The following is a 26,097-nucleotide window of genomic DNA, read 5'->3' on the forward strand; positions in this document are numbered from 1 at the left end:
AGTGAGGAGGGGGTGTGGGAGAGGGAGACACTGAATGTTCAGTCTGTTAGATATGACGAGATCCAGGATAGGGCCAAGTCTGTGATGCCAAGAGATGAGAGGATCTGTAGCAGAAGGTAGAAGTCCACAATGTCAAAGGCAGAAGACAGGTCCAGGAGAAGGAGGACAGAGTAGTGTCGCTTGCTCTTGGCAGTTAGTTAGTCATTGGTAACTTTAGTTAGGGCAGTTTCAGTTGAGGGATGGGGTCGGAAGCCAGATTGCAACCAGTCAAAGAGGGAGCAGGAAGAGAGGTGGGAGGGCAGTTCAAAATTGACATGTTGTTCCAGTAGTTTTGAGGCAAAAGAGAGAAGAGATATCGGGCGATAGCTAGACACAGAGGATGGGTCAAGGGAGGGCTTTTTGAGAATGGGTGTGATCTTGGCATGTTTGAAGGATGAGGGGATGACACCTGTTGTGAGTGAGAGGTTGAAGAGATGTGTTAGGGTTGGGATGAAGACTGTGGCAAGGTTAGGGATGAGGTGGGATGGAAGCGGGTCAAGCATGCAAGTGGTGAAGAGCTAATCTTCTGTCATGGTGGAGAAGCTGGTTTTGGAGGAACAGGGTTGAGCAGCTGAGAGGGGCATTGGATGCTGTGGGCCAAAGCTTTCTCTGATCGTATCGATCATCTGTTTAAAGAAAGAGGCAAAGTCTTCAGCAGAAATGAGAGGGAATGGGAGGAGGGGCAGGGGGATGGAGTAGAGAATTGAAAGTGTTGAAAAGCTGTTTAGGGTTGTGAGACAAGGAAGGATATAAGAGATGAGAAGTAAAATTGTTTTGCGGCAGTGAGTGGACTTAAAGCTGGTGAGGCACTGCTTGTATGCAGTGAGGGGGTCGGGCGAGTGGGATCGCTTCCATCTCTGCTGAGCGACCCTGGAAGCCCATCTCAGTTCTAAGGTCAGGTTGATCAGTCAGGGCTGCTTGTTGATTGTACGAGTTTTGCTATGCATGAGCGGGGCGGCCAAATAGAGTGTTGCTGTTGTTGTGGTGTTATAAAAAGTGGCAGCAGCATCTGTGTCATGAAGGGAGGCTATGCCTGTAAGAGGGAGAAGGGACTCAGAGAGTGATTGTAAATTGAGGTGTTTGAGATTTCTGCGAGGGTGAGTGAGTTTGTGGAGTAGGGGTTGCACACTAGGAGAGGAGAGGGAAGAGAATGTCAGTAGGTTGTGGTCATACAGGGGGAGGGGAGAGTTAGTGAGATTAGTAATGGAGCAGAGGCAGGTGAAGGAGGTCCAGCGTGTGGCCATCTTTGTGAGTGGCCTCAGAGTACCATTGAGTGAGGCCGAAAGAGGCAGTGAGCGATACAAGTTTAGAGGCATCTGAGGAGGAAGTATCAATGGGGATATTGAAGTCCCCCATGATGATAGTGGGGATGTCAGCAGAGAGGAAATAAAGTAGCCAGATTGTGAAGTGGTTGAGAAAGGTGGAGATGGCTAGTTCTGTGGGGCAGTAGATGACAGCCAGCTGGAGGTTGGAGGGGGAATAGATGCGGACGGAGTGCACCTCAATCGAGGGAAGAGTAGCGGAGGGTGGTAGCGGGATTGGAGTAAAGGAGCAGGTGTCGGACAGGAGCAAGTCAACTCCTCCACCACATTTGTAGCTAGGGCAAGGGGTGTGAGAGAGGTGGAATCCATAGGAAAGCGCAGCTGGAGAGGCTGAGTCAGAGGGGGTGAGCCAGGTTTCAGTGATGCCAAGGAAGGAGAGTTTGTTGGTGATGAAGAGATTATGGATAAATGGCAGTTTGTTGCAGACAGAGCATGCGTTCAATAGTGCTCCAGGTAGGGGTACCGGGGGAGTGGGGGCTGGATGAATGGGTATGAGGTTATCATGGTTGGGAAAACGTGTTGAGGATCATGGCAGGGGGTTAGAAATGAGTGTGGGGATGCGTTGAGGAGGGCCAGGATTTGGGGATACATCACCAGCGATGAGGAGTAGCAGACAGAGCGCTAGAAGGTTGAAGCAGGATAGGACATGATGCGGCCGTGTGTGTCTGGAGAAAAAGGATTGTATGTGGAGGAACAGTTCTGAGAAGAAGGTGAGATGGCTGGGGAGTATGGAAGGAGAAAGGAATAGTTCTTTACTAGGTTGAGGGATTGCAGGAGATTGTAAGAAGGAACGTAGTATGGGGGTGAAAGAGAAAAGAAACCGAAACATTGTAATGGTTTGATATTCTGTTACCTTCCAGTCAATACCAGTCCAATTCAGTCTAATTCAAAGTAATTAGAAATATGTAATTTGAAAGATGTAATTTGAAAGATACATTGATCAGACTAGAGTCTGGATCAGACTCCTTGATCTGAATATATCTGCTACTAAGAGGACTCAGCTATGAGTGGATGTGGGTGTGTGTGGCCAGAACACATGTTCAGAGTTAAACAAAAGATCCTAAAAGGCGGGGGAGGGGTTAGACTGACCGCTCAGAGGTATGCATGCACAACACCAGAGAAGTGAAGTACATTATGGATCCAAAGTGAAGGCTGAGCAGTGCATACCAGAGAAAACTAAATGCAGTTCACAGAGACATTCAGGAGCCGGGGAAAGCAGTAACATTGAGTGCATACCAGAGAAAATGAAATGCAGTTTACATAGACATTCAGGAGTAGCGGAAAGCAGTAACATTCAGTGCATACCAGAGAAAACTAAATTCAGTTCACATAGACATTCAGCAGCCAGGGAAAGCAGTAACATTCAGTGCATACCTGTGGGAAGAGGAAAACAGCTTGATTAGATGGCACAGATGGTGACGATGATGACGATGATAAAACTGTAGGAGTGATAAGTGGCCAAATGCATTCTAGAATTCAGTCTAATTCAAAATGATTAGAAATATGTAATTTGAAAGATACGTGGATCAAACTAGAGTCTGGATCAGACTCCTGGATCTGAATATATCTGCTACTAAGAGGACTCAGCTGTGAGTGAGTTATTTCCCCCCACTGTATGCTATTTTGCAAATGCCATCTTAGACATCCTTTTATCGCAGTATCCAAAAAGTATCGTTTCTATTTGTGGAGATGGATATTGACTTTTAGGATTGCTACTTCCAATAGGTGGCACTAGAGTTCTAGTCCTCTTCCTCCCTGAAGAGACAATTTGCTTATGTTGCAGTAGAAATTCATTGTGACCAAGAGGAAAAATCCAATTCAAACATTACCCAATATAGAATGTTTTCCTTCGCAGCCAGTGATGATACGCAATTTTGTAGAAAATCATAACACATCCATATTCATGAAAATGTATTCATATTTTATTATAAGCTACATAGCAAAAGTAGGTAGTTGGAACATGAATAGCGTAAGCTTATGGGCAAATGGGAACTTTCAAGACTGTATTCCACTTGTGTATTGTAAACCAATTCTCTATTCGTCTTCAGAGTCAAAATCATTCAACGCTGTTGTATGAAGCTGGTGAGCTCGGCTGATCCTCAGTATGTGCACACAAATGGAAATATACTAGTGTTGCATTTGTGAGAGACCCACCGACCAGCTGAAAGATAAATTAGGGAATTTGGGTTAAGATTAGAAGACAAAAAGGAACAGTAACAAAGGCAGGATTTTACAATACTTGAGGTTGGTTAAAAAGCATAATATGTAGTTTAGTCTAGTCTACAACCACATTGTATCATAGAGCTGCATAGGAGCTGTATACATAAAACGGCAGCTCTCACTGATGACTAGAAGAAATTTCAATATAGGTACTTAAGCTAAATTACTGATCCAGTAGGCAAAATGTCAAACTGAACAAAATCTGTGCTTACAAAAAAATACATCACTTGAATCTAACAGAATTGTCATTTACATAATAATGTTGCAGACAGTAGGATCATATTCACAGATGGTAGAATTACTGAAGATTTGGTATGGACTTCTCTCCACTAATCTGCGTCAATTCAGTGTGAGGATTGTGTTTTCAAAATCTCACCCACAGTATTAGCAAAAATCCACATAGGAAAATGAGCACGTGGTGTGTTTTCAAATCTGCAGGTTTTTGAAACCCATGATACATTGGCATGTAACAAATGCCAAACTTTCTCATTAACTTTAATGAATAACAAAAGTACAGGGGGAATTTACCCTTCAAATAAGGCTATTTTGGTAGCTTCACAAACAGATGGAGGCAATAGTGTAAAAATGCTGTATATGTCTTGAAAATGTCACTTTTGAAAATTTGGGTAAAATTCAACTTAAACAAAAAATAATAAATAAGTAAATAAACACTAATAAAAAGAGTACTCTAGTTTCCTTTATTGTAAAAAAGTATATTGAACAGTTTTTTAATCCATAACATGAAATTAACCCCTTAAGCCCCGAGGGTGGTTTGCACGTTAATGACCGGGCCAATTTTTACAATTCTGACCACTGTCCCTTTATGAGGTGTTAACTCTGGAACGCTTCAACGGATCTTGGCAATTCTGACATTGTTTTCTCGTGACATATTGTACTTCATTTTAGTGGTAACATTTATTCGATATAACTTGCGTTTATTTGTGAAAAAAATGGAAATTTGGCGAAAATTTAGAAAATTTTGCAATTTTCCAACTTTAAATTTTTATGCCCTTAAATCACAGAGATATGTCACACAAAATACTTAATAAGTAACATTTCCCACATGTCTACTTTACATCAGCACAATTTTGGAACCAAAATTTTTTTTTGTTAGGGAGTTATAAGGGTTAAAAGTTGACCAGCAATTTCTCATTTTTACAACACCATTTTTTTTTAGGGACCACATCTCATTTGAAGTCATTTTGAGGGGTCTATATGATAGAAAATACCCAAGTGTGACACCATTCTAAAAACTGCACCCCTCAAGGTGCTCAAAACCACATTCAAGAAGTTTATTAACCCTTCAGGGGTTTCAGAGGAATTTTTGGACTGTTTAAATAAAAATGAATATTTAACTTTTTTTCACACAAAATTTATTTCAGCTCCAATTTGTTTTATTTTACCAAGGGTAACAGGATAAAATGGATGCCAAACGTTGTTGTACAATCTGTACTGAGTACGCTGATACCCCATATGTGGGGGTAAACCACTGTTTGGGCGCATGGCAGAGCTCGGAAGGAAAGGAGCGCAATTTGACTTTTCAATGCAAAATTGACAGAAATTGAGATGGGACGCCATGTTGCGTTTGGAGAGCCCCTCATGTGCCTAAACATTGAAACCCCCCACAAGTGACACCATTTTGGAAAGTAGACACCCTAAGGAACTTATCTAGATGTGTGGTGACCACTTTGACCCACCAATTGCTTCACAGAAGTTTATAATGCAGAGCCGTAAAAATAAAAAATCATATTTTTTCACAAAAATGATCTTTTCGCCCCCAATTTTTTATTTTCCCAAGAGTAAGAGAAGAAATTGGACCTCAAAAATTGTTGTCCAATTTGTCCTGAGTACGCTGATACCCCATATATGGGTGTAAACCATTGTTTGGGCGTATGGCAGAGCTCGGAAGGGAAGGAGCGCCATTTTACTTTTCAATGCAAAATTGACTGGAATTGAGATGGGATGCCATGTTGCGTTTGGAGAGCCCCTGATGTGCCTAAACATTGAAATCCCCACAAGTGACACCATTTTGGAAAGTAGACCCCTTAAGGAACTTATCTAGAGGTGTGGTGAGCACTTTGACCCAACAAGTGCTTCACAGAAGTTTATAATGCAGAGCCGTAAAAATAAAAAATCATATTTTTTCACAAAAATGATATTTTTGCCACCAATTTTTTATTTTCCCAAGGGTAAGAGAAGAAATTAGACCACAAAAGTTGTTGTGCAATTTGTCCTGAGTGCGACGATACCCCATATGTGGGGGTAAACCACTGTTTGGGCGCATGGCAGAGCTCGGAAGGAAAGGAGCGCCATTTGACTTTTCAATGCAAAATTGACTGGAATTGAGATGGGACGCCATGTTGCGTTAGGAGAGCCCCTGATGTGCCTAAACATTGGAACCCCTCACAAGTGACACCATTTTGAAAAGTAGACCCCTTAAGGAACTTATCTAGATGTGTGGTGAGCACTTTGACCCAATAAGTGCTTCACAGAAGTTTATAATGCAGAGCCGTAAAAATAAAAAGCTTATGGGCAAATGGGAACTTTCAAGACTGTATTCCACTTGTGTATTGTAAACCAATTCTCTATTCGTCTTCAGAGTCAAAATCATTCAACGCTGTTGTATGAAGCTGGTGAGCTCGGCTGATCCTCAGTATGTGCACACAAATGGAAATATACTAGTGTTGCATTTGTGAGAGACCCACCGACCAGCTGAAAGATAAATTAGGGAATTTGGGTTAAGATTAGAAGACAAAAAGGAACAGTAACAAAGGCAGGATTTTACAATACTTGAGGTTGGTTAAAAAGCATAATATGTAGTTTAGTCTAGTCTACAACCACATTGTATCATAGAGCTGCATAGGAGCTGTATACATAAAACGGCAGCTCTCACTGATGACTAGAAGAAATTTCAATATAGGTACTTAAGCTAAATTACTGATCCAGTAGGCAAAATGTCAAACTGAACAAAATCTGTGCTTACAAAAAAATACATCACTTGAATCTAACAGAATTGTCATTTACATAATAATGTTGCAGACAGTAGGATCATATTCACAGATGGTAGAATTACTGAAGATTTGGTATGGACTTCTCTCCACTAATCTGCGTCAATTCAGTGTGAGGATTGTGTTTTCAAAATCTCACCCACAGTATTAGCAAAAATCCACATAGGAAAATGAGCACGTGGTGTGTTTTCAAATCTGCAGGTTTTTGAAACCCATGATACATTGGCATGTAACAAATGCCAAACTTTCTCATTAACTTTAATGAATAACAAAAGTACAGGGGGAATTTACCCTTCAAATAAGGCTATTTTGGTAGCTTCACAAACAGATGGAGGCAATAGTGTAAAAATGCTGTATATGTCTTGAAAATGTCACTTTTGAAAATTTGGGTAAAATTCAACTTAAACAAAAAATAATAAATAAGTAAATAAACACTAATAAAAAGAGTACTCTAGTTTCCTTTATTGTAAAAAAGTATATTGAACAGTTTTTTAATCCATAACATGAAATTAACCCCTTAAGCCCCGAGGGTGGTTTGCACGTTAATGACCGGGCCAATTTTTACAATTCTGACCACTGTCCCTTTATGAGGTGTTAACTCTGGAACGCTTCAACGGATCTTGGCAATTCTGACATTGTTTTCTCGTGACATTGTACTTCATTTTAGTGGTAACATTTATTCGATATAACTTGCGTTTATTTGTGAAAAAAATGGAAATTTGGCGAAAATTTAGAAAATTTCGCAATTTTCCAACTTTAAATTTTTATGCCCTTAAATCACAGAGATATGTCACACAAAATACTTAATAAGTAACATTTCCCACATGTCTACTTTACATCAGCACAATTTTGGAACCAAATTTTTTTTTTGTTAGGGAGTTATAAGGGTTAAAAGTTGACCAGCAATTTCTCATTTTTACAACACCATTTTTTTTTAGGGACCACATCTCATTTGAAGTCATTTTGAGGGGTCTATATGATAGAAAATACCCAAGTGTGACACCATTCTAAAAACTGCACCCCTCAAGGTGCTCAAAACCACATTCAAGAAGTTTATTAACCCTTCAGGGGTTTCAGAGGAATTTTTGGACTGTTTAAATAAAAATGAATATTTAACTTTTTTTCACACAAAATTTATTTCAGCTCCAATTTGTTTTATTTTACCAAGGGTAACAGGATAAAATGGATGCCAAACGTTGTTGTACAATCTGTACTGAGTACGCTGATACCCCATATGTGGGGGTAAACCACTGTTTGGGCGCATGGCAGAGCTCGGAAGGAAAGGAGCGCAATTTGACTTTTCAATGCAAAATTGACAGAAATTGAGATGGGACGCCATGTTGCGTTTGGAGAGCCCCTCATGTGCCTAAACATTGAAACCCCCCACAAGTGACACCATTTTGGAAAGTAGACACCCTAAGGAACTTATCTAGATGTGTGGTGACCACTTTGACCCACCAATTGCTTCACAGAAGTTTATAATGCAGAGCCGTAAAAATAAAAAATCATATTTTTTCACAAAAATGATCTTTTCGCCCCCAATTTTTTATTTTCCCAAGAGTAAGAGAAGAAATTGGACCTCAAAAATTGTTGTCCAATTTGTCCTGAGTACGCTGATACCCCATATATGGGTGTAAACCATTGTTTGGGCGTATGGCAGAGCTCGGAAGGGAAGGAGCGCCATTTTACTTTTCAATGCAAAATTGACTGGAATTGAGATGGGATGCCATGTTGCGTTTGGAGAGCCCCTGATGTGCCTAAACATTGAAATCCCCACAAGTGACACCATTTTGGAAAGTAGACCCCTTAAGGAACTTATCTAGAGGTGTGGTGAGCACTTTGACCCAACAAGTGCTTCACAGAAGTTTATAATGCAGAGCCGTAAAAATAAAAAATCATATTTTTTCACAAAAATGATATTTTTGCCACCAATTTTTTATTTTCCCAAGGGTAAGAGAAGAAATTAGACCACAAAAGTTGTTGTGCAATTTGTCCTGAGTGCGACGATACCCCATATGTGGGGGTAAACCACTGTTTGGGCGCATGGCAGAGCTCGGAAGGAAAGGAGCGCCATTTGACTTTTCAATGCAAAATTGACTGGAATTGAGATGGGACGCCATGTTGCGTTTGGAGAGCCCCTGATGTGCCTAAACATTGGAACCCCTCACAAGTGACACCATTTTGAAAAGTAGACCCCTTAAGGAACTTATCTAGATGTGTGGTGAGCACTTTGACCCAATAAGTGCTTCACAGAAGTTTATAATGCAGAGCCGTAAAAATAAAAAATATTATTTTTTCACAAAAATGATCTTTTCGCCCCCAATTTTTTATTTTCCCAAGGGTAAGAGAAGAAATTAGACCACAAAAGTTGTTGTGCAATTTGTCCTGAGTGCGACGATACCCCATATGTGGGGGTAAACCACTTTTTAGGCGCATAGCAGAGCTCGGAAGGGAAGGAGCGCCATTTGACTTTTCAATGCAAAATTGACTGGAATTAAGATGGGACGCCATGTTGGTTTGGAGAGCCCCTGATGTGCCTAAACATTAAAACCCCCCACAAGTGACACCATTTTGGAAACTAGACCCCCTAAGGAACTTACCTAGATGTGTTTTGAGAGCTTTGAACCCCCAAGTGTTTCACTACAGTTTATAACGCAGAGCCGTTAAAATAATTTTTTTTTTTTTCGCAAAAATTATTTTTTAGCCCCCAGTTTTGTATTTTCACAAGGATAACAGAATAAATTGGACCCCAAAAGTTGTTGTCCAATTTGTCCTGAGTGCGCTGATACCCAATATGTGGGGGGGAACCACTGTTTTTTTTTTTCACAAAAATGATTTTTTAGCCCCCAGCTTTGTATTTTTACAAGGGTAACAGAATAAATTGGACCACTAAAGTTGTTGTCCAATTTGTCCTGAGTACGCTGATACCCCATATGTGGGGGGGAACCACTGTTTGGGCGCATGGCAGAGCTCGGAAGGGAAGGAGCGCCATTTGGAATGCAGACTTAGATGGATTGGTCTGCAGGAGTCACGTTGCATTTGCAGAGCCCCTGATGTACCCAAACAGTACAAACCCCCCACAAGTGACCTCATATTGGAAACTAGACCTCCCACGGAACTTATCTAGATGTGTTGTGAAAACTTTGAACCCCCAAGTGTTTCACTACAGTTTACAACGCAGAGCCGTGAAAATAAAAAATCCTTTTTTTTCCCACAAAAATGATTTTTAGCCCCTCAAATTTTTATTTTCTCAAGGATAACAAGAGAACTTGGACCCAAAAAGTTGTTGTCCAATTTGTCTCGAGTACGATGATACCCCATATGTTGGGGTAAACCCCTGTTTGGACACACGGGAGAGCTCAGAAGGGAAGGAGCACTGTTTTACTTTTTCAATGCAGAATTGGCTGGAATTGAGATCGGATGCCATGTCGTGTTTGGAGAGCCCCTGATGTGCCTAAACAGTGGAAACCCCCCAATTATAAATGAAACCCTAATCCAAACGCACCCCTAACCCTAATCCCAACTGTAACCCTAACCACACACCTAACCCTGACACACCCCTAATTCTAATCCCAACCCTAATCCCAACCGTAAATGTAATCCAAACCCTAACCCTAGCCCTAACCCTAACCCTAACCCTAGCCCTAACCCTAGCCCTAACCCTAACCCTAGCCCTAACCCTAGCCCTAACCCTAATGGAAAAATGGAAATAAATACATTTTTTTTAATTTTATTATTTTTCCCTAAGGCTAGGTTCACATTGCGTTAGGGAAATCCGTTTAGCGCTAGCGGATTGCGCTAACGCAATGTGTTTTTAGGTGTCGTGTTTAGTGGTCGCGTTAACGTCCCCGCTCTGGAAGATCGGGAATCGGACCTCGGGCGCGCCGCGGACGCTGCAAGCAGCGTCCGAGGCGCGCCACAAAAGAACAGCACCTTGCTAGCGCGAGCCGAAAATGGCATGCTCTAGCGATGCGCTACACCCGAAAATCACATTGCTGTCAATGGGTGTGCTAACGGACCCGTTGCACGGCGTTAATTGTGACATTTTCGCCGTGCAACGCTGTCCGTTAGCGTTAACCCATTAACGCAATGTGAACCTAGCCTAACTAAGGGGGTGATGAAGGGGGGTTTGATTTACTTTTATAGCGTTTTTTATATCGGATTTTTATGATTGGCAGCCGTCACACACTAAAAGACGCTTTTTATAGCAAAAAAGTTTTTGCGTCTCCACATTTTGAGACCTATAATTTTTCCATATTTTGGTCCACAGAGTCATGTGAGGTCTTGTTTTTTGCGGGACGAGTTGACGTTTTTATCGGTTACATTTTCGGACACGTGACAGTTTTTGATCGCTTTTTATTCCGATTTTTGTGAGGCAGAATGACCAAAAACCAGCTATTCATGAATTTCTTTTGGGGGAGGCGTTTATACCGTTCCGCGTTTGGTAAAATTGATGAAGCAGTTTTATTCTTCGGGTCAGTACGATTACAGCGATACCTCATTTATATCATTTTTTTTATGTTTTGGCGCTTTTATACGATAAAAGCTATTTTATAGAAAAAATAATTATTTTGGCATCGCTTTATTCTGAGGACTATAACTTTTTTATTTTTTTGGTTATGATGCTATATGGCGGCTCGTTTTTTGTGGGACAAGATGACGTTTTCAGAGGTACCATGGTTATTTATATCCGTCTTTTTGATCGCGTGTTATTCCACTTTTTGTTCAGCGTTATGATAATAAAGCGTTGTTTTTTGGCTCGTTTTTTTTTTTTTCTTACGGTGTTCACTGAAGGGGTTAACTAGTGGGCCAGTTTTATAGGTCGGGTCGTTACAGATGCGGCAATACTAAATATGTGTACTTTTATTGTTTTTTTGTTTTTTTTTAGATAAAGAAATGTATTTATGGGAATAATATATATTTTTTTTCTTCTTTATTTAGGATTTTTTTTTTTTTTTTTACACGTGTGGAAATTTTTTTTTTTACTTTTTCACTTTGTCCCAGGGGGGGACATCACAGATCACTGATCTGACAGTGTGCACAGCACTCTGTCAGATCGGTGATCTGACAAAAAGCCGGGCAGGATTAGAGCTGCAGCTGCAGCCTGCTCCTGACCCGGAAGTGCTCCCTGCAGGACCCAGATGCAGCCCGGCGGCCATTTTGGATCCGGGGACTGCAGGGAGAAGACGTTCGGTACACGGTGAGTACTTCACCGTGTACCGATCGTCTCAGGGAAGCCCGCAGGGAGCCCCCTCCCTGTGTGATGCTTCCCTGCACCGCCGGCACACCGCGATCATCTTTGATTGCGGTGTGCCGGGGGTTAATGTGCCGGGAGCGGTCCGTGACCGCTCCTGGCACATAGTGCCGGATGTCAGCTGCGATAGGCAGCTGACACCCGGCCGCGATCGGCCGCGCTCCCCCCGTGAGCGCGGCCGATCGCATATGACGTACTATCCCGTCACTGGGAATTAAGTCCCAGGTCACCTGGACGGGATAGTACGTCATATGGGATTAAGGGGTTAAGCTTCAATTTCTTTACAAAATCTTAAGCTTTACTCATATTAGTTTATGCTAAAAGTGAATACACCCCACATGAAAAAACTACTACATCTAGTATTTTGTATTACATCTACGATTTTTATGGATAGCACCAAGTCTTTTAACCATGGAATGAGCAAGTTGATGACATATTGAACTAGAGATTGGCGTACACCTGGATGTTCAGGTCCAGCTGGTTCGGCGAACATTTACAAAAAGTTTGACATCGCTTCTGATTGGTGGTGATGATTTTACGACCTGTCAGACAGTCAGGGTTCTCATGCTGTAAAAAGACAGCATGAGCTTGCAGCTGTGAGCGGAGGTATAAAGTTTACCTCCAGTCACTGGTATCAGGTGATGGGACTACTTCTCCCATCAGCCGATGCCTGCTGCCACTAATAACAGTGAGAGCAGGAGCGGCTGATATAAATAAATAATAATAAATAAAAAACACCGTAGGTTCCCCTGTATTTTTAATAACCAGCCAGCCAGCTAAAACTCACAGCTGGGGCTGCAACCCTCAGCTGTCAGCTTCGGCAAGACTGGTTATTAAGAATAGAGAATTATTTAAATAAATAATTTTAAAAAATTGGCTTGGGGTTCCCGCATTTTTGACAACCAACCTTACTGAAGCAGATATTGCCCCCCCAGCCTAAAAATTGCAGCCCGCAACCTCCCAGATAAAGCGCATCTTTTAGCCAATTCTGTCTCTTTGCCTGACTCATCCCACTTGCACTGTAGCTGTGGCAGGTGGGGTAATATTTGTGGGGTTGAAGTCACTTTAATATTGTCAGGTGATATCAAGCACACTGATTAGCAATGGAGAAGTGTAGAAGGGAAGTGCCCCAAAATGTATACCTTTATATAGAGATGTATTTAGTGCATGCTTTGTATATATACACATTTATATATAATTCCCCACAATGTATGCCACATGGAGCGAAGCCCTTTATCCAGTCTGCTGTATTACAAAGAAGGTCTGCCATGAGCTTGTCAAACAGGTTTATTAAGGGGGTGTATCTTAGTGGACAATAGACTCATGACCTCATCCCCCACACCTGGGGCTGGACACACCTCTTTAAGCTGGACACATAAAATAGACCAGACATGTTCTTGGGCTCTCTCTTGCATTGCTTGCTTCCTGGACAACAACATGGGGAACACATGGCTGCGTATTAGGGATAGTGGGCTATAGTCAGGAGGGCTGATATTGCATGCGTGATTTGGGTAATTTGGACAATTAATTGTGGGTTTTTACTGTGTGATATTGTGGTGATATTACTGTGTTAGCGTTTATACTGTGTTTATACTGTGTAGTATCAGCATATATGTGTATACATATATATTTATAGTCGCCAGCTTGGGTATAAATAAATATGTATGTAATTGACTGTAGACTTGTGTGTGTAATACATATCTTTTTTTGATACATGGTTTTGTCTCAGTTAGTATATAATATAAGGAAAAGATAATGTTGAGGCATTATTAAGTGGATATTAATTATTAAGTCAGGTTTGGCATTAATTGTTAATATTGGACCTCAATAGAGGTGCAGGGAGGGTTCCCCTTTGATAACTATAAGTTTAGGATTTTTAGAGGGGAAACTCGTCCTTTTACAAGACGCGTCTATAAGACGCCTATCCATTATTAATCCTATAGTTATATTGTATATAAACGCACAGCCAGAATAAAGTCTTTTAATTGAAAGAATGGCACAGACTCCTTTTATGAGTCTAAATTAACTCATACTCACGTTAATGCTCATTGCATTGAATCCCTAGTTTCCTGTAATAAAACAAACAAAAAAAACTATAATATCTGTGGCACCCCAGGAGTCCGGTTGCCACAGTGGCATTGCCTCCCTCACAGGGGGTGATGTCATGCCTGGGAGCAAAGAGTGGTCCCCTTACCAGGTATCTTCAATGTAACGGGGTCTACCAATCTGGGATACCTCTTTCAGTACCACTCCATGTTTCCGGAGGTCCACTCTGTTTTGGCTGGAGTCTGAGAGAAGGACGCTGGCTGGAATTGCTTGGTTACATGGGCGCATATAAAAGATCACTGCTTCTCCACGTATTTCCAGTCTGACAACACTTTACTCACAGGACACTGAATATATCACACAGATACAGAGGGCAGGCCAATAAAAAAACGGCAGGCCAGACATACATTACAATAGCCGCAGGTGGCCGGAGCCTGCCGATATTTACTGTGGGAATTACAAAGGTGGGGGGCGTACAAAAGGGGAATATCGTGTCCCTTCTGCCCAGGGGCGCAGCCTGTGGGCTGATGCATTAGTGACATGCATCTCACATGGAACCTATTATACATACATATAACTGCACAACATATTCTGGGTGCTGAGTGGTTCCGTAACACGTAACACGGCTCCCATTTTCTGCAACGCGATCGGCATACACAGTCTGATCCTTAACGGATCGGTTTGGGGATGACCAAAGTTTATGGGGTTGGTACAAGTTCTGTTTGTCGACTTAGTCCATCGGCGTTACCATTTTGTTTGCCGGGTCTATAGTGGATGGTGAAGTCCATAGGTTGTAGGGTTAAACTCCACCGCAGCAATCTGGCGTTGTCTCCGGAGACCCGATTAAGCTAGACTAGGGGATTATGGTCCGTTAGGAAGGAAAACTGTCATCCATACAAATATGGTTGCAACTTTTTGAGTGCCCATACTACTGCCAGGCACTCTTTCTCCATGGCCGCATAGCTTACTTCACGGGGCAGTAGTTTCTGACTCAGGTAAGCTACGGGGTGTTCTTGGCCATTCGGCCCAACTTTGCTCAGTACTGCCCCCAATCCAAACATAGAAGCATCTGTGTGAACAAGGAAACGTTTAGTTGGATCGGGTGCGGCCAATACAGGGGTATTAGTGAGAGCGTCCTTTAGTTGGCGGAAGGCTTCCTCACACTCTGGGGTCCAGGTTACCTGGCGGGGTTGGTTCTTACGGCTCAGATCAGTGAGGGGCTTGGCTATGCTGCTGTAATTGGGAACGAATTTCCTGTAATACCCCACTGTCCCTAGAAATGCCATGACCTGGGTTTTAGTGCGTGGGGTGGGCCATTTGGGTATGGCCTCAATCTTGGCTGGTTCTGGTCACTGTTTCCCACTTTCCACCCAATGCCCTAAATACTGAACCTCTGCTTTGCCCACGTGACACTTGTTTGGGTTCAGGGTGATTCCGGCCTGGTGGATCCTGTCCAAAACTGTCTCTAGGTGATTTAGATGATCTTCCCATGTCGCACTGTAGATGGCAATGTCGTCCAGGTAGGCAGAAGCATAGTCCTGGAGACCATCCAGAAGCCGGTCAGCCAGCCTCTGGAAGGTCGCTGGGGCATTCTTCATCCCGAATGGCATAACTCGAAACTGGAATAAGCTGAACGGGGTGACAAATGCCGACTTGGGAATAGTGTCAGGACTAAGGGGAATCTGCCAGTAGCCTTTGCATAGATCGATGGTGGTCAAATACTTTGCCCCCGCCAGCCGATCTAACAACTCATCCACACGCGGCATGGGATATGCATCCGTCACTGTTTTCTCATTGAACTTACGATAGTCTACACAAAACCATGTAGTCCCATGCTTCTTGGGCACTAACACTACGGGGGATGCCCAAGGACTATCTGACTCTTCAATGACCCCTAAACGCAACATCTCTTGTCGCATCCCCTCTCGTACAGACTCAGGGACACGGAAAGGGTTTTCTCGCAGGAGGGGTCTGATCCTGGGTCTCAACCTTGTGTTGTGCCAGGCGAATGTACCCTGGTCTCCCCGAAAACATCATCTGTCGCTGCCTCAACAACTCCTCCGCCTGCTGTCTCTCCCGGGGGCCTAGGTCTTCACCCAAGTGTACCTGGTCCCATGTTTTAGACTGAGTCCTTTTCCCTAAGACATCCAGCAAGGGAAGTCCAGCTAAATCCTCTGCTTCAGGTGCACAGATGGCCACTACCTCTTCAGGGTGCTCCCGGTAGGGCTTCAGCATATTCACGTTGAACATGCAGATAACCCTAGGGTCATCACAATCGGCGACATTATAGGTTGTGTCGGCTATTTTCCCCACTACCTGGTAGGGCCCCTGCCATGCAGCTTGGAACTTGTTCTGCCTAGTGGGCTCTAACACCAGGATCTTCTGTCCTATTTCCAAGGTGTGCTCTCTGGCCCTCTGATCGTACCATACGCGCTGGCGCCGCTGGGTTGCCTGCATGTTCTCACGAACAGACTGGGTCAGCTCCTGTAGGTGGTCCCGGAATTCCAGCACATAGGGTACAATAGGCACCCCTTCTATTAGGCCCTCCCCTTCCCAGTGTTCTAGCACTAAGTCTAGGGGTCCCCTTACCCGTCTCCCGTATACCAGCTCGAACGGGGAGAACCCAATGGATTCTTGGGGCATCTCCCGATAGGCAAGCAGGAGGTGTGGCAAGAATTTCTCCCAGTCCCTGTAGGTCCTGGTAAAAGTCCCAAGGAGCTGTTTTAACACCCCGTTAAAGCGTTCACACAACCCATTGGTTTGCGGGTGGTATGGGGCGCTTCTAATGGACTTTATGCCGCTCAGCTTCCACAGTTGGTTGGTCAGCTCAGCTGTAAACTGGGTACCCTGGTCCGAGATAATATCCTGGGGAAATCCAACCCATGAGAAAACCTGGAGCAGGGCGGCCGCCACCGTCTCTGCCAGTATGTTAGGTAACGCAACCGCCTCTGGATACCGTGTGACATAATCTACCACTGTCAATATATTCCTTTTCCCTGATGGACTGGGTTTGGCTAACGGCCCTACATTACAATAGCCGCAGGTGGCCGGAGCCTGCCGATATTTACTGTGGGAATTACAAAGGTGGGGGTGTACAAAAGGGGAATATCGTGTCCCCTCTGCCCAGGGGCGCAGCCTGTGGACTGATTCATTAGGGATATGCATCTCACATAGAACCTATTATACATACATGTAACTGCACAACATATTCTGAGTGCTGAGTGGTTCCGTAACACATAACATTCAGCATACAGCACCTTTCCAGACTCCAGACCAGAAGGTCTGTTCTAACACCTGTTTTAGGGGAGCTTCTCTATAAATTCTGGCCTGGAGTCAGTGTTAGTCTGGGGAGCAGACAGTGAAGGAGGAAGAGGCAAGTGAAGAGAGCCTGGAGGATTTGAGCTGCGACTGAGCTGACCCCAGGACTGAGCGCCAAAGAACAGACACCGGAGTTTATGGTTGTGTAAGAACTGCAGGCCCAGCAACTAAATCCGGAGGGCAGGAGACTGCAGGTCTCCTGGCCCCATCTGACACCCTGAGGCAGAGCAGCATACGAGAGCCCAGAGTCACCATAAGGGAGTGACACCTGGGACAGGCTCAAGCTGTCTGCCATTAGGGAAAATGTTCCATTTCATGGATAGACTGTAACAGGGACTTGTGGGGAGCTTAAGGCACCAAGGACCTAGGGAGCAGCACAGAGGGAAGGCCTCCAAATCCACCTGGCTAGGTGGACCCTGAAATGCTTCCAGGCTGCCTGGATCTCCAAGACCACCTGTCACTAGTGCCCCAGACTGCATCTGCCATTAAAGGTAAAAGAAACTGCAATCTTTGTGTCTTCCAGTCCTTTCTCACACCCTTAGTCCCGCACCCTAACGTCCATGATCCCTGATAGACTGTACTTGTAGCCCTGGAGCCTTGCTCCACCAGTGAGGAGCAGAACCATCTCAGCTGCGACACCATCGGCCCCAGCGGTCCCCTTAAGCAGTGTCTGCTACCTATTGCCGAACACCACAGGTGGCATCATGTGAAATCCCCTACAAACATTCCCTCATCACTTTTATTGTGCACCCAGGGCAACGGATTGGGTCACTTCTGCCATGACCACCCCTGTAAGAATCGTCTGACCCGGTTCCAAGTACCCCACGGCCCTAGCGGGTATCGCATATCCCTCACCTGTCCATGGTTCTGTCCCACGCCATAAACATGTCCTGGGATAAATTGTTTTCAATCTGGATGGTGGCAAGATGCGACCGTCCAGGCTGAAAACCACTGATGAATGGGACGTCTCCACTGGTCACTGGTGCTGAGCTTGCAGCAGCTCATTCTTCAGTGGTTCTCAGCCAGGACAGTTGCATTTGGGCACCATCCAGGTTGAAAACTGTTTGTCCCCAGACATGGATTACAGCATGAGACAGAATGACGGACAGGTGAGGGATATTTTTTTTATTTTAGTTGTATTACAGGAGATGAGGGATTCAATGGAATGGGCCCTAGGTGATGTAGGTAATGTGGCACCCCTAGGGGTATTTGCCACAAAAATAGTTACTGACAGTAAATACAAATACTAAAATAGCAAGACTGCACTACCACCTCCGGCCAGAAGGGGGAGCTCCAGAGACTCCCCTTGATCCATTCTGGTCTGAGAGAAGAAATGGCAGTTGGGCTAAGGAGCTGAAAGTGAGAGGTCATACAGCTGAATTTCTAACAGCCCTATGACGGTTTCCAGGCCCAAATCACCGGCCTGAGGAGAAAAGGGACAGAGAAAAAGGACATTGTGAGAATCGGGTAGCATTAATCACTACCCAGAACAGGCGCAAAGACGGATACCGGATCCGCGGCTGTATTCATTATATATAATACAGCAACCGGAAAAACGTGAGGTGATATCAGCTTCACTAGGGCCGGACGCAGCAACAGACACAGAGTTCAGCGGTACTCCTGGAGGGGGTAAGCCGATAAAAGGACTCGGGTTGCCTGTCGAACCAGGACCCGGAGGGGACAGATTGGGCCGGCAGCCAGTTCACATACAGCAGCAGGGCCACACAGAAATTGCGTACAATAAGAGGCGAAGACCCCGGCAGGGTCAAAGTAACTCAGAGTTCCCATACAGACTCCGGTGACAGGATTGGTTGTAAATCCCTTTATGTTGAAGTAAACTGGTTAAACGTTTCAGTGCCTCAGACTTTCATTTGGACAATAGCTATCTATCCAGGATCAGGATCATCACCGCTGAGAGAACCTGCTGCTGATCAAGTAAGTGCCTGTTCCCTCATGATACCCCTTACACTGTGCATTGCCTGAGGCCACAGCACCGGGTCAAGCCACCCGTGACATCCCGCTTAAGAGACAGACCCCATTGGTCCGGTGCTGGGTACCCCGGTCTCCTGGGCGTCACATAGGCGTTTGTACTCTCTCAGCTGCTCTTGAGCACAGGAGGTGCTTTCATGCAATAGTACAGTTAAGTTTATTCAACTTCATAAACTGCTCTGGATGGCAAAACAAAACAGAGCCTTGTCAGACACAAAGTGAAAAACAAACTGAAAACAAATCGTTCATATGGTATTGCGGGTCTGCCCATTCAGGTCAGTACCTTTAGCAGCACACTGAAGGTAAACACGAACTGCAGATAAATAGTCCATATAGCTCTGGGGGTCTGCCGGCTCAGGTCAGTGTCTTTGACAACACACACTGGAGGACCCCACACCTCTAGCCACAGACACTGAATGAGAGACTCGGCCTCCATTTTATCTACCAAACCACGCTCCTGGGATTGTGATATGTGAGCTGTCATTCCCACCCATCTCTTATGACCGCTCATAAAATCCGGTCCTGGAATGGCCCAAACAACTCTCAGCACTTTAGGTGCTGGAACATACCTCTAAGCTCAAATCACCACAGCTGACAGTTATGATGACACATACAGCATCTCCCCCTCAAGGACTTGTCCAGCGGCCATCTTACAGTGCGTATAACTGTGTTTGCTATTTTTAAATAAAAAAGTAAAATAGCGTTTTGCTTTCTTTCAAATAAAATACTTTATTCTGGCTGTGACTTTATTTAACATAAAACTATAGGATTAGTAATGGATAGGTGTCTTATGGACGCCTCTCCATTACTAAGCCGTGGACTTGATGGCACCAGACAATACAAAGGTGACAGCAACCACATTAATATGAACCCCACTTGCCACCGTTACAGGGCAAGTGGGAAGAGCCGGTAACACGGATTTCCTGGTGAAGTCCGTGTTTGGTGTCGGTGCCTGAACAGTAGGTGTTCGGTATCGACGCTGAACTTTACTGTTCGGTTTTGTCCGTCTCTAATTGCAACATCTATCTTTTCTATTTTTCAATGACCTTTTTTAGAGCCTGGATGCTGGAAGGAGAGTTATGCTCAACTTGTCCCTTCAGAATTCCCCATATGGACCATATCATCATTTTTACATGGATTTTTCCAACTCCATGCTTAATAATTGTGAATGCTTATTGGTTGAAACAGATCAGGTGATGTGTATTTGTGTAATGAGGAGTGTGTCGCCTATGTATACAATACTCTTTATTAATTTTCAAAAAAAATATTAGTCAGCTTGTTTTGCTCAGGCAAAATGGGCCAAAAAAGAGATTTAACTGACTCTAAATAGTCAAAAATTCTTAAAGTCTTTTGAGGGATGCAGCACTCTTGAAATTGCAAAGATATTGGGGCGTGATCACAGAACCATCAAAAACTTTTTTGGAAAAAGATGCAGATTAACTGCCAAAGGTGTGAGAAGAATCAAACGTGAAGGGACCAGGAACCCTTTATCCTGCAGTGCTGTCATATTCCAGAACGTAAACCTTCCTGGAGTGTCCAGAAGTACAAGATGATCAGTGACCAAAGACGTGGCAAAGATAAAGATGGCTGAAACCCGACCACCAATGAACAAAACACAGAATTTCAAACATCAAGACTTGTCCAAGAAATATCTGAAGAGTGAAGACAGGTTTTTCAAAGGTTACTCTCCTGCTGAGAAAACACTGTATTGAAACTAATTATTGTATTGCAGCCTAATAAGTGACACATGCCTGGAATCAGTTTTTTGTGCCCTATAGTATGCTGATCTCAGATTAAAAAGTAAAACCTGCTGACAGATTCCCTTTAAGTTGGAGACAAAATCCACTCCCAAACATACTTAAAGATACTTTCTTCAAGCAGTGGTACAAGAAAAAGTCTGCACCTTTCAAGAAAACCATGATTTTTATTCAGGATAATGCTCCATCACAGCATCGAAGTCTCCACTGCTTGGCGAGACAGTGAAGGCTTTGAAGTTGAAAGAGTAATGACATGGCCTCTTTCTCTCCTGACATAAACCCTACTGAGAACTTGTGGGCCCTTCTTAAATAGGACATTTACAATGAAAGAAAACAGTACACCCCTCGGAACAGTGCTTGGGAAGATGCGGTTGGTGCTTCCCAAAAAGTTGTTCAACAACAGATTAAGTAACTGATAGTCTCCGTGGATGGAATTATTTTGACAGTTATTGAAAAGAAATGTGGCTATGTTGGTCACTGAGATTTTTGGAAATCTTATGTCACATATATATGTGTATACGTCAGTATAAAATGTCATGAATGTCCTGAACACTTTTCCTGCCCTGTTTTGAGATTTGCTTTTACCTTTGGATCAAAACAAAGGCAGAAGCTTTAACTAGGACTAGTCAGCGCCATTTGTATCACTCTGCATTGGATACTGTTGACACATCTTGATATACTGTACGTATGTGACATGAGATGTCAAAGATTTATGAAAAACAAAATGTACTTGTTCGATGGATGCTTTAACAGGCGCCAGCCGTTACCCGAATGTTCCTATATTGAAAAAACTTAGAATTCAGATGATTTTTTTTACTGGATGCTTGGAAATTGTTTTGAATTAGGATCATGACAAGTTGTATTGTACCTTAATAATATTTTAGAAAGGTTTAGGGTGGACACTTCTGTATGTAGCATTTACAATAAATAATGTGTTACTGTACTTACAGTTCGTATTCATGGCAACACACCATTCTCCAATTAATTTACGCTGCCCTTTACCCCAGTTGACATAATCCAGGTCGCTACCATCAATGTTCCTGTATTGCGAAAGCTAAAAAAAATTAAGTCATAATTTATTAGCGCTATATTCTGCATTTGTGATAGTCAGGGGCTAACTGAGGATCACTGGGCTCCTGGGCAGTAAGGATTATTGGCTATTTTCCCCCAGGATACAGGTATCTCTTTTTATGATCAAGTATAAAACATCACTGACCTGGACAACAGGTTTGCAGAGATTTTGTGCTCAAAGTAAATTCACTTTATATCTCTCAAATGTCTTGGAGCTGGGTTCAAAACTCTGAATAATCTTTCATTATGGTAGTTAATAAACTACTGGTTGAATGTAGCTATCACTGGGGAGCTTACTGCTTTTGGATTTAACCCCTTCCTAAAAATGGATGCATATGACCTGATGCAGAATATGTATCCACATCATCATATCATGATGTACAGTATACAGTATATCCATGGGGTGTCATATGCACTTAGCTGTACTATAGCGGAGCTACCTCTGATTATAGCGACAAATGGTATTTGAAAGGTTTGACAGAAGGAGAATGGCCATCTCTGTGAGCTCATTGGCCTCACAATATGATTGCAGAGTGCCGATTGGGTTGTTCTAGCACTAAAAAACACTAAGTTTGGTATTGTTATTAATCCAGTCCTGCTCATTGTTCTTAGTACCCATGAAGTGTAAGTACATAATGTGGAATATCTCCTAAAAAAAACGAATCAAATGAAACAGTTTTTTCTTGTATACAGCACTCGGGTTAACTACAAAAGAGCAAATGATAAACAATAGTTTAACACAAAAACAATAGGAGGAAAAAATAGAATAACCTAAAGCTTGCTGTGACACTGGTATTGGCACCCTTTACATTAAATTAGTATGGAAACACATTTTGACTTGCCTGTGGTAAATCACAAATGAGAATCACCGGTGATTAATTGTCGGTGCCCATGTGACATGAATTAGCCAATGAATGATGACTTCTGTGTTTTAAAAAGCCACATGGTAGGCCTTGTTCCTTTGTCACAATGGTCAAGACAAAGGAGGTGTCTGAGGACATCAGAAATGCTAAAGCAACACACAAGACTTCAGAAGGGTATAAGGCAATCTCCAAAGACCTTGGCATCCCAGTTTCAACAGTGTGCAATGCTATTAAGAAGTTTACCAAGCATGGAACCATCAAGAACCTCCCTGGATGTGGGGGAAAGAGGAAAATTGACAAGAGATGTCTTGGTGCAAATGGTGGAAAAAAACACAAGGCCAACCCTTGAGCAGCCTGGGGTAGAGTTGAGCGACCTTGACCTTTTTAGAGTCGAGCCGGGTTTTGCGAAACCCGACTATGTCCAAAGTCGGGTCGAGTGAAATCGGCCGATTATGACGTAAAGTCGGGATCGACCGAAACACGAAACCCAATGCAAGTCAATGGGGCAGCATAGTCGGCAGTGAGTGGGGGCCAGGAAAACACCTAGAGTGCCCATTTTAATGTCAAAACCATCCATTCTTCTTAATGAAGCTTGTCAAGCGTAATTTACCTTATAATAATTGGAAGGCATTTGAAATTGGGGGTCATTTGGCTAAAGTTGTGGGGGGTAGGGCTGGTTCAAGTAATTAGTGGGCCCAGGAAATCTGGACCACGTCACGGCAGTGGAGCAGGGAGAGGTAAGTATTTCAACTTTGCAAGTGCTGTGAACCTGAGCAAGCAGGTGGGGCCCACTCGTTGGCATTGGCACTGGCACAGGGCCCCTCAAAGTACAGCGGTGTGTTTGCACGGCGGGGGCGCCTCCCACCGGCAGCAACACTTTTGCGTACTATGAGAGGCCCTGTGCCAGTGACGTCGCCAACTAGTATTCCTCCCCCCACCTGATGAAGGAACCTGCACTTTCATCTGCACCTTCCTCTTTGTCCCCGTGTAAGGTGGTATGGTATGCGGGAAGAGCAACCTGACTTTCAGCAGGGTCACAATGTTGTTGTGTAGCGTGCACGGGGAATGTTGCGTTATGGGTCAATGTACCAGCAGACTCATCTATCACTGGCTGGGCAATGGGCACGATGAAGTGGAAACACAGATATAGGCCCAAAGAAGAAAGTGGGCTAAATGCAGTTCAAAATTGGTAACACAGGAATAACCAGGGGGCATTGCAGTGGAGGACAACTGGAATGAGAGGCTGACACAGAGAGTAGGGCCAAATCAGTAAGTAGTCGAAATGCAGTTCAAAATTGGCAACCGTAGTAAACAGGCGGCACAGCTTTGTTCAGTGGAGGAGAACAGCAAGGAGTGGCAGACACCGATAGTAGGCCCCAACCCAACTAGTAGGCCAAATGCAGTCTAACATTAACAACTACTTAACGAGAGGCTGAAAATGGTATTTCAGGACAGGAAACCAGGAGAACAGCAAGGAGTGGCAGACACCGATAGTAGGCCCCAAACCAACTAGTACGCCAAATGCAGTTGTTCCATTTAACCACAATTTAATGAGAGCCTGAAGATAGAAGCTCAGGAAAGGCAACCTGGGGAACACCTTGGAGTGTAACACACCATCTCTCTCCACCCCATACCCATTTTGTAGGCCTAATGCTGTGTACTTTTCTACAACTACTAAACGAGAGTCGGAAGACCGAAGCAATGGCAAGGAAACCTGGGGAACACCTTGGAGTGTAACACACCATCTCTCTCCACCCCATACCCAATTTGTAGGCCTAATGCAGCCTACTTTCCGACACCTACTAAACGAGAGCATGAAGATCGAAGCTCAGGAAAGGCAACCTGGGGAACACCTTGGAGTGTAACACACCATCTCTCTCCACCCCATACCCATTTTTTAGGCCTAATGCAGTGTACTTTTCTACAACTACTAAACGAGAGTCGGAAGACCGAAGCAATGGCAAGGAAACCTGGGGAACACCTTGGAGTGTAACACACCATCTCTCTCCACCCCATTCCCCATTTTTTAGGCCTAATGCAGCCTACTTTCCGACACCTACTAAACGAGAGCATGAAGATCGAAGCTCAGGAAAGGCAACCTGGGGAACACCTTGGAGTGTAACACACCATCTCTCTCCACCCCATACCCATTTTGTAGGCCTAATGCTGTGTACTTTTCTACAACTACTAAACGAGAGTCGGAAGACCGAAGCAATGGCAAGGAAACCTGGGGAACACCTTGGAGTGTAACACACCATCTCTCTCCACCCCATACCCAATTTGTAGGCCTAATGCAGCCTACTTTCCGACACCTACTAAACGAGAGCATGAAGATCGAAGCTCAGGAAAGGCAACCTGGGGAACACCTTGGAGTGTAACACACCATCTCTCTCCACCCCATACCCATTTTGTAGGCCTAATGCTGTGTACTTTTCCACCAACTACTAAACGAGAGCCGGAAGATCGAAGCTCATGAAAGGCAACCCGGGGAACACCTTGGAGTGTAACACAACCTCTCTCTACACCACGAAAGGGCTGATTCTTAGGAAGGAAGGCTGTTGTAAATAAGCATTGCGCGTCCGAGGGTGATTATATTCTTATTCGGTATCTACTCACCCTCGGACGCGCCATGCTTCTTGATTTGTAATTAATGTTTATTTGCAATGTGCTTTTGACTTACTCAATTATTTTTTTAATTATTGATTTTATTAAATTAATAGTTTAACATCTTATTGGAAATAATTTAAAGGAGACGCGACAGGACAACACTCGGTGGATGCCATATCTGTGTTAACAACTCCAAAAAACTTTCAGTTAACTTCTTGCAGGAGAAAGAAATTGTAGCTGTTGGACCTTTGTAGTACAGTTCCAGATATTTGTTGTGTGTTTGTTTTGATTGTTAAAATGTCTGCATTTGAGATCTCAACACGATCTTATTTTTTATAATCAAATTAATTTTTTAAATATTTTATTAGGTTGGTTCAAGGGGTACACGGGCCGCAGTAGACAGGTCAGTGGAGGCCTAGTGGAAGGAGGGACCGCAGATGCGCCACTGTTTCACCCATACACAATTAGTAGGCCTAATGCAGCGTAGTTTCCAACAGCTACTAAACGAGAGCCGGAAGATCGAAGCTCAGGAAAGGCAACCTGGGGAACACCTTGGAGTGTAACACAACCTCTCTCTACACCACGGAAGGGCTGATTCTTAGG

General features: G+C 43.7%; 1 protein-coding gene across 1 annotated transcript in view; it reads right to left on the minus strand.

Moving 5' to 3' along the window:
- Nucleotides 1-5,455: 5,455 nt before the first annotated feature.
- The window catches only part of LOC138665391 (C-type lectin-like), a 54,648-nt gene continuing 34,006 nt past the window's right edge, over nt 5,456-26,097 (minus strand). Inside the window, exons 4-5 of the mRNA XM_069752818.1 lie at nt 21,902-22,007; nt 5,456-6,293 (exon numbers count right to left, since the gene is read on the minus strand). Of these exons, the coding sequence (XP_069608919.1) occupies nt 6,232-6,293; nt 21,902-22,007 (168 nt within the window). The 3' untranslated portion in view covers nt 5,456-6,231. The remainder of the gene's footprint in view (nt 6,294-21,901; nt 22,008-26,097) is intronic.

Source organism: Ranitomeya imitator, chromosome 2 (genome assembly GCF_032444005.1).
Source record: "Ranitomeya imitator isolate aRanImi1 chromosome 2, aRanImi1.pri, whole genome shotgun sequence".
NCBI classification, from domain to species: domain Eukaryota; kingdom Metazoa; phylum Chordata; class Amphibia; order Anura; family Dendrobatidae; genus Ranitomeya; species Ranitomeya imitator.